Source organism: Salvelinus alpinus, chromosome 3 (assembly GCF_045679555.1).
Source record: "Salvelinus alpinus chromosome 3, SLU_Salpinus.1, whole genome shotgun sequence".
NCBI lineage: Eukaryota > Metazoa > Chordata > Actinopteri > Salmoniformes > Salmonidae > Salvelinus > Salvelinus alpinus.
The window spans coordinates 36859948-36875982 of record NC_092088.1 but is presented as its reverse complement, the minus strand read 5'-3'; the positions used below and the strand labels follow the sequence as shown (position 1 = coordinate 36875982).

General features: G+C 39.4%; 1 protein-coding gene across 1 annotated transcript in view; it reads right to left on the bottom strand.

Annotated features, from left to right (window-relative positions):
• Window positions 1-11704: 11704 nt before the first annotated feature.
• The window catches only part of LOC139569804 (tyrosine-protein phosphatase non-receptor type 13-like), a 160744-nt gene continuing 156413 nt past the window's right edge, over window positions 11705-16035 (bottom strand). Inside the window, 2 exon segments of the mRNA XM_071391162.1 lie at window positions 11705-12210; window positions 12869-12931. Of these exon segments, the coding sequence (XP_071247263.1) occupies window positions 12001-12210; window positions 12869-12931 (273 nt within the window). The 3' untranslated portion in view covers window positions 11705-12000.

Sequence of the window (16035 nt, the reverse complement as noted above, 5' to 3'; positions counted from 1 at the left end):
CTACAAAATAATATGACCACTATGGAAAGATGAGACTCTCACGAACACGATGGCATTCTCCATTTCTATTTACGACCCCCACAAGCCTCACAGAACTAGTATTAAATCGGTACTGCCGATGTGCCAACTTCTGTCTGTAACTGTTTGGGTTACAAACTACACATAACAAATATCAACGCAACATGTAAAGTGTCGGTCCCATGTTTCATAAACTGAAATTAAAGATCCCCAAAATGTTCTCTCCAATTTTGTGCACAATTGTTTTTGCATCTCTATTTGTGAGCATTTCTCCTTTGCCAAGATAATCCATCCACCTGACAGGTGTGGCATTTCAAGAAGCCCCTTGTGCTCGGGACAATAAAATGCCACTCAAATGGGCAGTTTTGTCACACAACACAATGCCACAGATGTCTCAAGTTTTGAGGGAGTGTACAATTGGCATTCTGACTGCAGGAATGTCCACCAGAGCTGTTGCTAGAGAATTGAATGTTAATTTCTCTACCATAAGCTACCTCCAACTTAACATTTTAGAGAATTTGGCAGTACGTCCAACCTTCGGTTTGCTGATGTCAACATTGTGAACAGAGTGACCCATGGTGGTAGTGGGGTTATGGTGTGGGCAGGCATAAGCTACAGACAACGATCACAACTGCATTTTATCGATGGCAATTTGAATGCACAGAGATATCGTGACGAGATCCTGAGGCTCATAGTCATGCCATTCATCCGCCGCCATCACCTCATGTTTCAGCATGATAATGCACGGCCCCATGTCGCAAGGATCTGTACACAATTCCTGGAAGCTGAAAATGTCCCAGTCCTTCCATAGCCTGCATACTGTACTCACCAGACATGTCACCCATTGAGCATGTTTGGGATGCTATGGATCGACATGTACGACAGAGTGTTCCAGTTCCCGCCAATATCCAACAACTTCGCACATCCATTGAAGAGAAGTGGGACAACATTCCACAGGACACTACCTGATCAACTCTATGTGAAGATGTTTCAGGCCGCATGAGACAAAGTTTGAACAATTGTTGCATATTGTTAATTTTTGTTCAGTATATTATGACCACACTATGGAAAGGGGATACTCTCACAAACACGATGGTGTTCTACGTTTTGCTCTATGTCCCCCATAACTGTCACAGGACTCGTCTGAATGTAATCCGGTATCTGTTTTATAAAATGAATGACAGTACGGAAGTAGTTTTGTGTCCCCCCAAAAAAAGAAATATTTGCTGCGCTTTTGTATGTTTCCTAGATATTGGACAGACACTTCAAAACATTACTCCTTATGATATTGTTTTGGACCGTCTGTGTTGCCATTTGTGCGGGCTATAGTCGTACATATTTTTTCAAATAATTTTTATTATATTATTTTATACTTACAGGGTTCCTAAAATTCAGAATCAAATAGATAAATGATCCATGGTATGACCATCTTTTTTTTTCAATTTAAAGTTTTATTAAGTTTTCTTGTTTTTCAATCAACCAACCAAACACATTCCACATTCACAGATGTGACAGACTTAAACAAAAACAAAATAATAATATATATATATTTTTTAAATTAAGTTATATAAGTTATATATATATATATACATACACAGAAAGAATAATTATTACAAAATGTAAAATATAGAACTATATATAGAATATAGCAGCACTATCAAGGTTCTTATTAGCTATTTCCAGCCTTAGCTGAGATGACGAGCAAATAATTTGTTTTTAGATTTTACAGCACCTTACCCAACAGGTAATGTAAAATGGGTTTTTAGCCATGACAGCGCAATACACAAGGGGTGGAACTATTGAGCTCATCTCCCCAATCACCCCATTCACTCTGTCCAATTTGAAATATAGTTGAGTAGTGGAGACCAGAGTCTATCAATCTTGGGCTGTCTCTTGCGGAGGTCATAAGTGAGCTTTTCAAGAGGGAGAAAGTCAACAATCTGGTCAATCCACATTTTAAATGTAGGAGAGGTATTAGAGGCCCACAATAGAAGAATACATTTCTTAGCAAAGTATGTAATGGTCATAAGCAAATTTTCTCTGTCAGGATCAAGAACAAAGTCCTGCTGGGCATTAAGAAGATAGATACACGGGGTCATATCAAACTGTACATCTAGTATTTTCTGTGCAGCAGTATGTATAGATTGCCAAAATCTGGCAATCTCTCTACAGCTCCAAAATACATGCATATAGGTTCCACTTTCAGAGGTACATCTTTTACAGTTAGGAGAAATGTCAGTTTTCATTCTAGTCTCAAGGGAGTGTAATAAAATGTGTACAAAAATTTGTAAATAGATTCTTTCATTTTTACATTAGTAGAGGAGCAGTATACCCTGTCGCAAACCTCCACCCATAACTCATCACTGATAGTCAGACCAAGGTCCTTTTCCCAGATTATTTTCAGAGGAGTAAAGGAGGAGCCTCGTTTCTCAGAAAGGAGTCTATAGATATACGATATTTTGCCTTTAATGGATTGTGCTGTGACAAGAAGGGTTTCAACTTCATTCAACTGAGTTCTAAACCTCCTCTTGGAAGTAAATGAAGAAATTACATGTCTAATTTGAAGATATTAAAAAAAATGGGATCTTGGCACATTGAATTCACTGCAGAGCTCTTGAAAGGATTTCAGTGTAGTGGTCTTCTGATGAAATAGGTCTGAAAAGGTCCCGATTCCTAGAGTATGCCAAAGATTAAAGTTGGCATCCCTCAGGGCTTTTGGCAAGTCTGGGTTGCCTACTATAGGCGAGTGAGAACATATTTGGGAGGAAATGCCCAGGTATTTCTTACAGTCCCTCCACGCTAGTAGGGTGCTGTAAATCACAAAGGTTTTGGCTATGTTGCCCACTTCACTAAAGTTATTAATGAATATAATTGAGCTTCCCTCTAGGAAGGAGTGGAGTTCTGCCTCCGTGTGTTTTCTCTCAGAGGTATATAGTTTGCAGTAAAAATCATGAAAAGTTAAATTGATCTTTTTTGGGTCATATGTGACCTCGTCCTCTGCTGTTCGGATAGCCATAATTGTACGCTCTGACTGCTCATTTTTTAAATTGATAAGCAAGCAATTTACTAGGCCTGTTGCTATACTCATGGTATTTCTGTTTATTAAAGAAAACTTTTTTTATCTCCCGAGTATAGTCCAAATTCAGTTTGGCTTTGGCTGCTTTAAGTTGACTCCAGGAGGTGCTGTCCGGGGATTGTTTATGTACTTTTTCACAGCGTTCCAGCTCCCTCTCAAGATCTAGCCTGTGTGCTTCCATTGCTTTTTTCTTAGAGGAAGCATATGCAATTAGATGACTTCTTAGTGTGGCTTTAGCAAGCGTCCCACATTGTGGCCGGAGAAACAGGAGAATCTTTGTTGTCTTGTGTGCAGTTGTCTATCCATGTAGTTACCAATGTATGGAATGCTTCGTTTGATAGCATGGAGGTGTTGAATTTCCAGCTCTTTGACCTCGGGATGTTTTTGCAGAGGTCAAAGCGGAGATGGACAAAGGCGTGATCCAAAAGCGCTATGGGTCCGATTGTACACGTGGCTGAATTTATGAAACTCTTTGGGATAAAAATGTAATCTATACGGGAGTAGGTGTTATGGACATTAGAGTAGTATGTATAGTCCATAGATGAGCTATTAGTCTCTCTCCAGATATCTATCAGTCCCATCTCTTTAGTAAGAGAGTTCAACATCTTTGCCGATCTAGGATTTGTGGTGGGGACTTGAGATGATTTGTCTAGGGTTGGGTTCAGGGTACAATTGAAATCTCCAGCCAGCACTCCAAAGGAAACACAATGCTCATTGAACAGGGTTATCATTTTCGACATGAAAGCAGGAGTATCTGTGTTAGGGGCGTATATGTTTAAGATAGTAATTGGTTGCCCATACAGTGACCCAGTTATCAAAATAAATCTCCCCTCCGGATCAGATATGTTTTTGTCAATTATGAATGGAATATTCTTATGGATAAGTATGGCTGTACCTCTACTGTTGGATTTGAAAGATGAGAAATACACCTGTCCCACCCAAGCTCTGCGGCGTTTGGCATGTTCAGCATCACAGAGGTGTGTCTCTTGTAATAGCGCGATGTCTGCTTTTTCCTTTTTTTAGAGCACATAGTATCTTTTTCCGTTTTATTGCATGACCTAGACCATGGCAGTTCCATGTCAATAAATTTAAGGTACTAGTCATCGAACAGTAATCGAACTTTAGCGCAAGTCATCTCTGGGTAAAGGTGGATAGTGGGTACAGCTGCGTTCACATAAAAGGAAAATCGATGGTTTACATAAAATAACAATCTCTGAACACCCCAGCCGAGTTCTCAAACAACTCGACATATCCCGTTGGATCTACTACCCCCCCCCCGCTCAGTCACAATTCTGTGTTCCAAAAAAAAAACGGGAACAGTTAGCAACGCACAACGTCTCCCCCTCCCCACCAAAGAAATGCCTCATCCTCTCCGCCCCGCCCCACATTGAGTAAATGGCAATGTAGCCCCCGTCCAGACCACATTAAAAGAGGGAGAAAATAAAATCAATAGCCCAGCCTACATATAGTAGGCCTAGGTTATGCTATAGAGCCTATCCCTCTCAACTAAAGGAACATAAATATAGATTAGACGGCTATAATGACATTTAGCGGGGCGGGTGGGTCTTTGGATATCGGCTATATGTTGTCTTACCTCCTTTAGTAATAACAGTAATCGCATTTAGTCATTGGGGTATGACCATCTTAAAACAATTCCATATGTTAGCTTAGTAGAACCCCCCCCCCGAAGGAATAGATTTGAGTTCAAATGAAGTGTATCTTGAGGGGTACTTACTTGTAATTAATGTGTCCTTGTATAGTACATTACCCATCCTGACAACCTGGCCCTATTTTTAAGCTTCCGGGAGCACCATCCAAGTGAGAAAATAAACACACTAATACACCACAGAATGCATGTAATATCTGCATAAGTACAAGGTAATTACAAGGTGTTACACAGGATTTAACTCCTTAAAGTGAAGTGTATCTTGAGGTGTACTTACTTGTAATTATTGTGTATCTACAGTACATAGTAGGGATGTGACAAATGTACAATTGTTCTTAACATTTAAACCGTAATCATAAAATGACGTTAATTCAGAAATGGTCCTGTATATGACCCAATGATGTATATAAACCATTGGTATGACTGTTAGGGGGCAATGCAGTTATACCACTGTCCTGGCTACATAACAGACAGCGCTCACCTTATGCTGGGCATACACTACACAACTTCTAAAATCTTAACTAGGATGTGCTCATAATTCGCGATTTCCTTGTCTGAAATATTTCATTCCATTCATCCTCAACCCCAGGACGTGGGTGCTCACATTACCTGATGATTCCCTAGTTGATCCTGCCTTGTGTTTCTCAGTTGTTGTAGAAAAAAATGTAGACACGCAAACAGTGTGTCACATTAAGAAACATTAAAAAAGAGGCAGAGGTGCAGAATATGGACTTAATATGAAATAATAATGATAATATGAATTTTATTTGTTTGTTTCTGTCATAGTAGGACGCAGATGTACTACTGGTGGTGTTCATTTTGCATGGCCCGGTGCCCAGGGTGGGTGGAGATTTCACTTAAGGACCATTGGAATGGTCTAAAATAATCAAACTCCACCTCATGTAAAACAAACTTGCCTGTTGAAAAGGCAGCTGTGTTCTCTCCACAGCGCCTCCAATCTGTCTTTTATCACCTCGGTCCACACGGTGCGTGTTGTTGCTTTCCTCTTCGCCATCATTGTTTTGGTTTTAGATGCTGGATGGTCATTGGCTATTGGCAGCAGTCCTTGCCCAATTGCATCATAGCACTGCTCATACTGCAAGAGGCACGACCAACATTTCTGAACTCAGAAAATTATTGTGATATCAGACAGGGGTCTGGAGAACGGAACAGTCATCATCGGTGTGTCCTTGACCTGCTCGAACTACGCGAGTCCCGACGTACTGAACCTAGCCCAAGTTTAAAGGATTTCACCCCGATCATGAAAATTAGTCTTGGATGGGAAAAAATTGTGTAGTGTATGCCTGGTATTACATCCACCCACTGAGCAACGATGGTAGTTAATGCCGTTTTAGGTTCTCTGTTGTGTCCCTCTCCTCCATGTTCTCATTTGCCAGTACATGGAACTTCATGACCCACTTCTCATCAATGTGAAGGCTTGTTGCAGTGAAGTATGAAAGCGTGTTCATAGACGGCCAACAATTTGCTCTTAACGCAAGCCATGTATGGTGTTGAAAAGCTCACGCTTTGTATAAAATGATGAAATAACACACATGGAATCATGTAGTTACCAAAAAAGTGTTAAAGAAATCAAAATATATTTGATATTCCTCAAAGTAGCCACCGTTTGACAGCTTTGCACACTCTTGACATTCTCTCAACCAGCTTCATGAGGTAGTCACCTGGAATACATTTCAATTAACAGGTGTGCCTTGTTAAAATACATTTGTGGAATTTCTTTCCTTCTTAATGCATTTGAGCTAATCAGTTGTGTTGTGACAAGGTAGGGGGGGTATACAGAATATAACCTTACTTGGTAAAAGACCAAGTCCATAATATGGCAAGAACATCTCAAATAAACAAAGAGAAATTACAGTCCATCATTACTTTAAGGCATGAAGGTCAGTCGCAAAAACCATCAAGCACTATGATGAAACTGGCTCTCATGAGGACCGCCACAGGAAAGGAAGACTCAGAGTTACCTCTGCTGCAGAGGATATGTTCATTAGAGTTACCAAACTCAGAAATTGCAGTCCAAATAAATGCTTCACAGAGTTCAAGTAACAGACACGTCTCAACATCAACTGCGTGAATCAAGCCTTCATGGTCGAATTGCTGCAAAGAAACCACTACTAAAGGACACCAATAAGAAGAAGAGACTCGCTTCGGCCAAGAAACACTCACAATGGACATTAGACCGGTGGAAATAATATGTTAATGATATGTTAGAGAAAGAACCCACTGAACGAATCAGAACATGAATAATCATATTTGTCTTGGCAAAATGTATTTTATAACATAAGGAAGTGAAATGTCATCACCAAAGTGTGCTTTCACCCACTCTGGGCAGAGTGGGTGGACACCCTAATCATAGTTGTGTCGACACAAGTAGTTAGAAGGTTAGAAAACTAGCTAGCCTTCTACTTAATCCCAAAAACCTCAACAAATTGCATGGAAAGTATAGTCTGTAGATGTTAACTAGCTAGCTAACTAGCCTAGTTGGTAGGCCTACCATAAAAGAGAGCTAATGTTTGCTAGCTAGCTGTCAAAACTTTGCCAGCTAGTTGGGAAATGCTAGCTAGCTAACTACATATACTAAATCCCGAGTGGCACTACCAAGTTGTGCAGCGGTTTAAGACTGACAGAGTTTATCGTAAAGTTAACCCATCAATGGAGTTACTCAGAGCTCCTTTATTAGGACGCGTACAAGGCCTGGAGGACAGATGTTAGATTCAGTCTGCCTTTCAATCACACACGTACATGCACACAGGACCGGCTCTAGCCTTTTGGGGGCCCTAAGCGAGATTTGGTTGGGGTGCCCTCCCACCAAGCGGGCAAATTTTTTTTATGGCTCCCCACTTGACATCGTAGAAGAAGCTTTAACTTCCTGACTGATGTCTTGAGATGTTGCTTCAATATATCCACATAATTTTCCTCCCTCATGATGCCATCTATTTTGTGAAGTGCACCAGTCCCTCCTGCAGCAAGGCACCCCCACAACATGATGCTGCCATCCCCGTGCCTCATGGTTGGGATGGTGTTCTTCGGTTTGCAAGCCTCCCCCTTTTTCCTCCAAACATAATGATGGTCATTATGGCCAAACAGTTCAATTGTTGTTTCATCAGACCAGAGGACATGTCTCCAAAAAGTACGATCTTTGTCCCCATGTGCAGTTACAAACCGTGGTCTGGCTTTTTTATGGCGGTTTTGGAGCAGTGGATTCTTCCATGCTGAGCGGCTCTCAGGTTACGTCATTATAGGACTCGTTTTACTGTGGATATAGATACTTTTGTACCTGTTTCCTCCAGCATCTTCACAAGGTCTTTTGCTGTTGTTCTGGGATTGATTTGCACTTTTCGCACCAAAGTACGTTCATCTCTAGGAGACAGAACGCGTCTCCTTCCTGAGCGGTATGACGGCTGCGTGGTCCCATGGTGTTTATACTTGCGTACTATTGTTTGTACAGATGAACGTGGTACCTTCAGGCGTTTGGAAATTTCTCCCAAGGATGAACCAGACTTGTGGAGGTCTAGAATTTGTCAAGCAGAGGCACTGAGTTTGAAGATGGGCCTTGAAATATATTCACAGGTACACCTCCAATTGACTCAAATTATGTCAATTAGCCTATCAGAAGCTACTAAAGTTATAACATAATTTTCTGGAATTTTCCAAGCTGTATAAAGGCACAATCAACTTAGTGTATGTTAACTTCTGACCCACTAGAATTGTGATACAGTAAATTATAAGTGAAATAATCTGTCTGTAAACAATTGTCATGATGACTTGTCATGCACAAAGTCGATTGTCCTAACCAACGTGCCAAACCTATAGTTTGTTAACAAGAAATGTGTGGAGTGGTTGAAAAACGAGATTTAATGACTCCAACCTAAATGTATGTAAACTTCCAACTTCAACTGTAATGACTATTATGATTTTACTTCAAAGTAAAAAAAAAAATAAAAAAAATCTTATAATGACAAATGCATCCCTATACAGTGTTGGATTCGGGCTAAACTCTGAACATCGTGATATTAAAGACATGATAGATCAGACACATAGTATATAAAGGAGAGTTCTGTAGAAAGACAGAGTGGCTGTGGAATGTGTTGGGTGGACGGGAGAGAGTCACGGGAGTGCGATAGGTGATACGAGAGGACATCTGTGGATTAGGCGAAGGAGGGGTTGAGGTCAGGAGGTCAGGTCAGATCCCCTGAAGGGAGTAATAATGGTTTTAGTATCCTGTTACCCTCTTCCTGTGGAACCATACGATGTAAGGATTAGAGAGGAGTGTCCAAAGTGGGGTATATATACTTGTGATGGTGAGAAAATGTTTTTGTCTGAATACAGCTGTGTCGACCCTTTGGGAAGAATTAAACTTGGTCAAGCTTCTCTAGTGTCTGTAAGTTATTTACTCTGAAAAAGAAGAACCTAACAACAGTAAACATGTATCCAAAATTAAATTGCTAGGGTCTTTTTGATGAGGGCAGACGCTTTTATCCAAAGTGACAACAATGACTCCACACATTTTCGTATGTGACCCTAGTGGGAATCGTACCCACCACTCTTGTGTTGCTAAAGCCATGCTCATACTGAGTCACACAGGACCACTACAATACACAAGTACAATACAAACTGTAAAATACAATACATGACTACAGTACAGGTGGAAAGATTATCATTGTCATCCCCATGAGTGTGCCACCCTCCTTCAGGCCATGGATGAGGCATGCGATGACATCTTTCCAGACCAATGTCACACTTGGATTCGCCATGCCAAAAAGTTTTCCCCAGCTGCATGAACAATGAAGACATTTACAGTAATGTCGAAGAGAACCTATGGCCAAATGCTCATGACAGGCCGGATGCAAACTAGTGCCTGCTAAACGTTATGTTTATTTTATGTTAATTTGATTACAGTACACCTATCTTGTAATTATATTGGAACAATACATTTTATTTTTTGCATCAATGATTGTGAACGTTGTCTTCAGGGATCACAACTTTGATAACACATGGGATAGAAATGTGATTTTCAGTCGGTAGTGCAAGTGTATTGCCTTATGTAAAAACGGTGTAATGTACGTTATTATAGCATATTACATTCAAAGGGCAATTTAAAAAAAATGATCTAGCATTTTTTGCTATTGGATTAACTGGTTGTTAAAAAAACTACATTGAGAAGCTATCATTATGTTGTGTTTTGGTGAAATGTTAAGTCCCCTATTTACACTGCATTCAGAAAGTATTCTACCCCTTGACTTTTCCCACATTTTGTTGTGTTACAGCCTGCATTTAAAATGTATTAAGAGAAAAGATGGTTGTGTGTGTGTTTCTTTGTGAACCCAACAGAGATGATTTACTGGAAGTTGGTGGGTTCCTTTCTACATGTTCCCATGGTTTGTAAATCACTGAACACACCACAACTAAATACTCTACCACCTCCCCATGTTCTCTACACTCCTCTATCACCTCTGGACATCCTCTCCTACACTCCTTCTCTCCTCTCCTTACAGCTAAAGCAAAGATAATCCTCTCACATGTGCCTTAAAGTTAGAGAGGAGAAGATTACAGTGTCTACAGTGTTGCTATAGAACGGTGGCTGGTGACGGATGAGGAGAATGTGAGATTTTATCAAGGTTAGAATCTCAATTGAATTTCCTTGATTCCTTGCGTCCTCTCGCCTCCTTCTCAAAACCCATCGGATGAGGTCAGAGGTCCCTCCTCAAGACTCCTGTGATCACCTTTTATAAAAATGAAAGAACTATTTACACAAAACTATAAAAGGTATTGCCCTCGACTCACGTTGGTTGATAGCCCTCTCCTTATATACAAAACTATACAAATTAACAACTATCTATATAAAACTATAGAAGGCAAGTATGATTTATATAACTCTATAAACCTATAAAAGTGACTGGACCCTGAATAACCCACGTCGGGCCTATCATGCAATAACTCACAACTATAATAAGGTCTGGGGGAGAGAGGGAATTAGGGAAAGAGTGCGAAAGAGGGAATGAGGAAGGGACTTTGTGAGTGAATGAGTGAGGTTGGGAGTCCTGATGAAGACACTGAGTGGGAGAGAGGGAGACTGTACAACAGGCCTTTCCTCAAACTCAGGTTTTAAGACTTCCCACTCCAGAGCCCGTGTGTGTGTGGCTAGCTGTTTCCTCTTAGGAAGCATACTGTTAGATTTTTTCCCATGCAGTCACAAGGGCACCTCTGAGACACACTTATTTACCCTTCAGTAAGCCTGCAGAGGGACTCTTTTCCATGTTCTGTTAGTTAGCACTTGTAGGTAAATCTCTCTCTCTCTCTCGCTCTCTCTGATTGTAGATATTGTGACCTACCAAATAAAAAAGATCAGTTTCTAATTGTGATCCAGCCCTTACCACGCCGTGAAACAAAGCAGTATTTCAGAACAACTTTTTGTGACGGTCCAAGGTAATACATAGTGATCAGACTGAGGCTATACTGTACTGGTAGTGAATGTTACAGTGAGGTATATTATCATGCTACTGAAACTGCAGCTACAATGGTGATGTTACTGTACAATGATTTTGTGCATTTGACCCCCATTATATTTCAAACTTCAAGGACTTGTTCAGTGGTCATAGAGATTAGACTGCAAAATGAATAGAGTTTCACTACTGTGCTTTGGGACAAGTTTTGGGACAACACGATTCGAACAAAAACAGCATCGGACAGACATTCCTTACAGAATCACACAGAGCATGTGTACTGAGGGTCCTGTTCAATCAAACCTGGTTTCCAGGTTTCTGGGGGTGAAACAAACAAAAATATGAGTCTCTTAGCACTCCAAGATCGCATGTTTGGATTTACCCCCAGAAACCTGGATTATTAATCAGTGTCACATAAAGCTGCAAGTCTTTTCAAGGCACTTGATTCCATTCACTTTTGGTTTCAGTCATGGACAGAATTAATAAATGATTAACATGCATTTATTTCACAATTTTTTAAATACTATAATCACAGTTTGAGAACAAAGAAAGAACCAACAGTAAGAATGTCTACCTCCATCAATAAATTCATAACCCAAATATCAAAACTCTGCAGAAACATAGCCTGGTCTTCCATCTATATATGCTATAGCCAACTGTTAATAGTCATGTTAGGCATGACAACAAATGAAGTAGTTGGCTAAAACACATACTTACAGTGCTCATAACAAAATCAACTGCTAACAAATGTATAACTTACACAGTCAACTATTCAAATATCACTCATCTTCATTGATAAGGTATCTTCTTTGGGAAGTGGGGAAGCTCTCGGGTTGCCATCGGTTACTGTGTATGTGAGGGCCCATAAGTTTGCGGGGGCTCTCGGGTTACAATTTGTGGGGGCTCTCAGGATGCCATCGGTTACCATGCAGCTGCAGGATGCCCTGTAGAACCTCCAACCATACCTTGTAGCAGAACAAGTACTGTTCCTATGCAGAGACAAGACAGGTGTTACAACACACAAACACGCATGCAAACGCACGCACACACACACAAAGTGCAGTAAAGAGCCGACTGTAGTCAAATTATTATAGGATGTTTTAATGACTAATGATGTGGTACATTAGTGTTTAGGGGGAAATAGCTTCTGGGAGAGGCAGCCTCTTTCTCTAGCTCTCTGGGGGTCCACTTACTCACACACTGTCATTAATGATGAGGGTGGGTTTCCCGTAAGTTTCTTAACTAAAATACTTTCTCTCTTCCAACCAGACTCAGGCCACTCCAACCGCAAAGTGCCTAATTTTTTTAATGAATTAGATTTGGTCATGCATAGATTGACTGTCAAACATTGGATTTATTGTTGTTACTCTCTCGCGGCTGTGTGGCTGGGTGGTAGAGAAAAATAAAATACGACTAGCTATGAAGTCTTTGGAAACCCACACCAGGTTAGTAGGTCCAAAGAACTACTACTCAACCTGGGTTTCTGGAATATGTGTAATTTATTATCTGATTATGTAGGAAACAATAGAGTGGACAGGATTATGGAAGCCATAGACAAAGAATCATTGGTACCCTGAATGGCCAAAAAAACGTTTAACCCCTGACCTCTGACCACTAACTTCTGTATGGTAGGCCTACTGTACTGACCTTGGTCTGAATCATGCCATATCGCTGCAGTCTCATCTCCCTAACAATGCTGCTGACCTTGATCTGTGGACAGAGAGAGGGTCAAGGAGTTACTGTAGGTTCATGTCGGTCAGTACAGGCATACGTCTGTGATATACACACAAACTTTTGTGAACACCAACTGAAGAGCATAGTTTGTGTCCTTATTTTAAGGTAAGGAGTGTGTGCGTGTATGTGTGTGTGTCTGGGTGCGCACCAATGATGTACATAAACACTTGATGACCAACAGCATGCGCTTTTTTGAAGCCAATGCGCTACCATCTTTGTACTCCACAATTGTAAAAAAGGTTTTGGAAGATATAGAAATGCATTTATTAAAGTATGTTCTATTGTAGACACCTTAATGCATACTTTTACATTATGTGAACTGAACTGAAGTAAAACAATAATTCCCCCCCCTAAGGCCAGGAACCACTGGCTGACATGACATGACCACCTAACAATTTTGAGATTTGTTGTTATTTTGGTCCTGATCCCGACTTAGGAATGTATACCTTTCCTACCTATGGCTTTCCTATGCACTTCTCAGTATTTGGTGTTCAGAATTACCTTATTCAGTCATGCAACGCGCTCTGCAGGTGTGACTACGTTGTGCACTCTGAATCAATTTAATTAAACCAACATATTTTAAGGGAGTTTTCATTCAATTGGGTTTTCAGAACATTTATCTTAAAACCTCTACGGGATCGGTGTCCCCCCCCGTCAGACGGTTGAGCTAACGTAGGCTAATGTGATTAGCATGAGGTTGTAAGTAACAAAAACATTTCCCAGGACATAGACATATCTGATATGAGCAGAAAGCTTAAATTATTGTTAATCTAACTGCACTGCCCAATTTATAGTAGCTATTACAGGCAAAGAAGACCATGCTATTGTTTGAGGAGAGTGCACAATTATGAACTTGAAATTGTATTAATAAACCAATTAGGCACATTTGGGCAGTCTTGATACAACATTTTGAACAGATATACAATGGTTCATTGGATCAGTCTAAAACGTTGCACATACACTGCTGCCATCTAGTGGCCAAAATCTAAATTGCGCCTGTGCTGGAATAATACATTATGGCCTTTCTCTTGCATTTCAAAGATGATATTTTACCAGATCTAATGTGTTATATTCTCCTACATTAATTTCACATTTCCCCAAACTTCAAAAGTGTTTTCTTTCATATGGTATCAAGAATATGCATATCCTTCCTTCAGGTCCTAAGCTACAGGCAGTTTGATTTGGGTATGTCATTTTAGGCAAAACATTTAAAAAAAGGGTCCGATCCTTAAGAGGTAATAAAGCCAACCCTATAAATACGGTGTAACTTAAATTAGTATTTTGTCGACAGACTCAAAAGAATACATTGAGAGAACGGGGTGAGAATATATGGATCAATGAAAGAAAGCCATCTATGCATATTCGTCTCCTTTTCAGCACTAACTGGTAGATTTTAAAAAGTCTAATTTTGTAGATTATTTAGGCTAATTTTAGTGTTAGGAAAGTATGTTTGGAGAACCTTTACGCACAAAATACTGTATATTGATGAAAAAATTTATTGTGGTTTGAATCATCCTGAAAGTTGTCAAGTTCATGACACATTTCCGTCATTTACTCAACCTTAAATTCAAGGTCCTAATACGCATAGAGAGAAAAGCGCATAAAAAAAGAATAACGTTCCATTTACGCACGCTTAACTCGAGTAGGAATCAGGGCTCATGATCTTAGTTCGACTGTCAAACTCAAAATATAATCTTGTTAGTGTGGTTTGGAAAGCAGTCACACTTTAAATAATGTACCACTTGTTTAAAACTTTTTAATGGCACTTGCGAAAGCAAAGGTCCCCACTTTAAATCTTATAAAAATTATTTATTCCTCTTGTTCTTCTTATTATTATTTAGCATGCTACTTCTCTTACACCATTTAAGCTAGAAATGCCATTCAAACTTTCAAATGTGTAGACTGATCTGGATTAAGTTGCTATTATACAACTTTTTAATACAATTACATTAATTTTTTAAAACTATTAAACTTTTTGACCTTCTTAAAATACCTCATCCACTTCAATGGGATTTCTTCAGCAGTCTAAATGTCCCATTGTTTAAAACTCCCAGACTTCCAAAATTCACAGTAAAAAAATATAGAATTTTTAATACAAATCAGATACTTTGATACCACTTTCTCAACAAGTTATAAAAAAACTTAAGAGCATAGGAAATCTTTGCCTACTTCTCTACTTTTTAAATCTAAAATCAGAACAGAAATATCTAATACCAATCAAATGACACAGCTGTTTTAGGAACTGCATCAACTGCATTTTCTATCAACTTTTACAAACTAAAATGTTAACAACTTTCCCAACAAATTAGACAACTTAGAGCCTATGAAACTTCCCTACTATTCAAATCTGAAATCAGAACATAATTATCTTGAACCAAATCAAACAGTACAGCTGTTTTAGTAACCGCATCAACTAGATGTTCTGTCAACTTTTACAAACAACTGCCATTTTTGCCTATTTCCCAACAAGGTTGACAATAACTGAGGGTATGCCATCTTGGTCTATGTCTCTGCTAATCAAATCTTAAATCAGAACTGAAATATCTTCTACCAACCAAACTATACAGCTGTTTTAGTATGTGCATCAAATACATTATCTTTCAATTAAAAAAATTACATGCATTTTGACCACTTTTCCAACAAAAACTTTGATTAAAACAGAGGGCATGAAATCTCTGATTTATCAATTCTAAAATCAGAACACTTCTTCCACTACCAAGAAAGTACTTTTAAAGACCTAAAGCAAGTGCCACCATTTTTCTTCATGGAAAACTACTATCTAGTTATTATATTTATTATTTAGCACGCGACTCCTTTTACACCGTTTAAGCTAGAAATTCTATTCAAACTTTAAAACCTGGTCTGGAACCTTTTCACGCATGAGTTCCAAATATCTCTAATGGTACCCCAGCGTGAGTTTTTATTTATTGCGGGTGTCATGATGTGCTCACTGTTCCAAAATGTTATTGTTACACAGCAGGTAATTTAACCCACGCTGCCCTCAAACCAAGGTACGCTGCCTGCTAATTATCTAATAGGATGTTTCAACTTGTCAATTTCAAATAATATTCAAACAACAG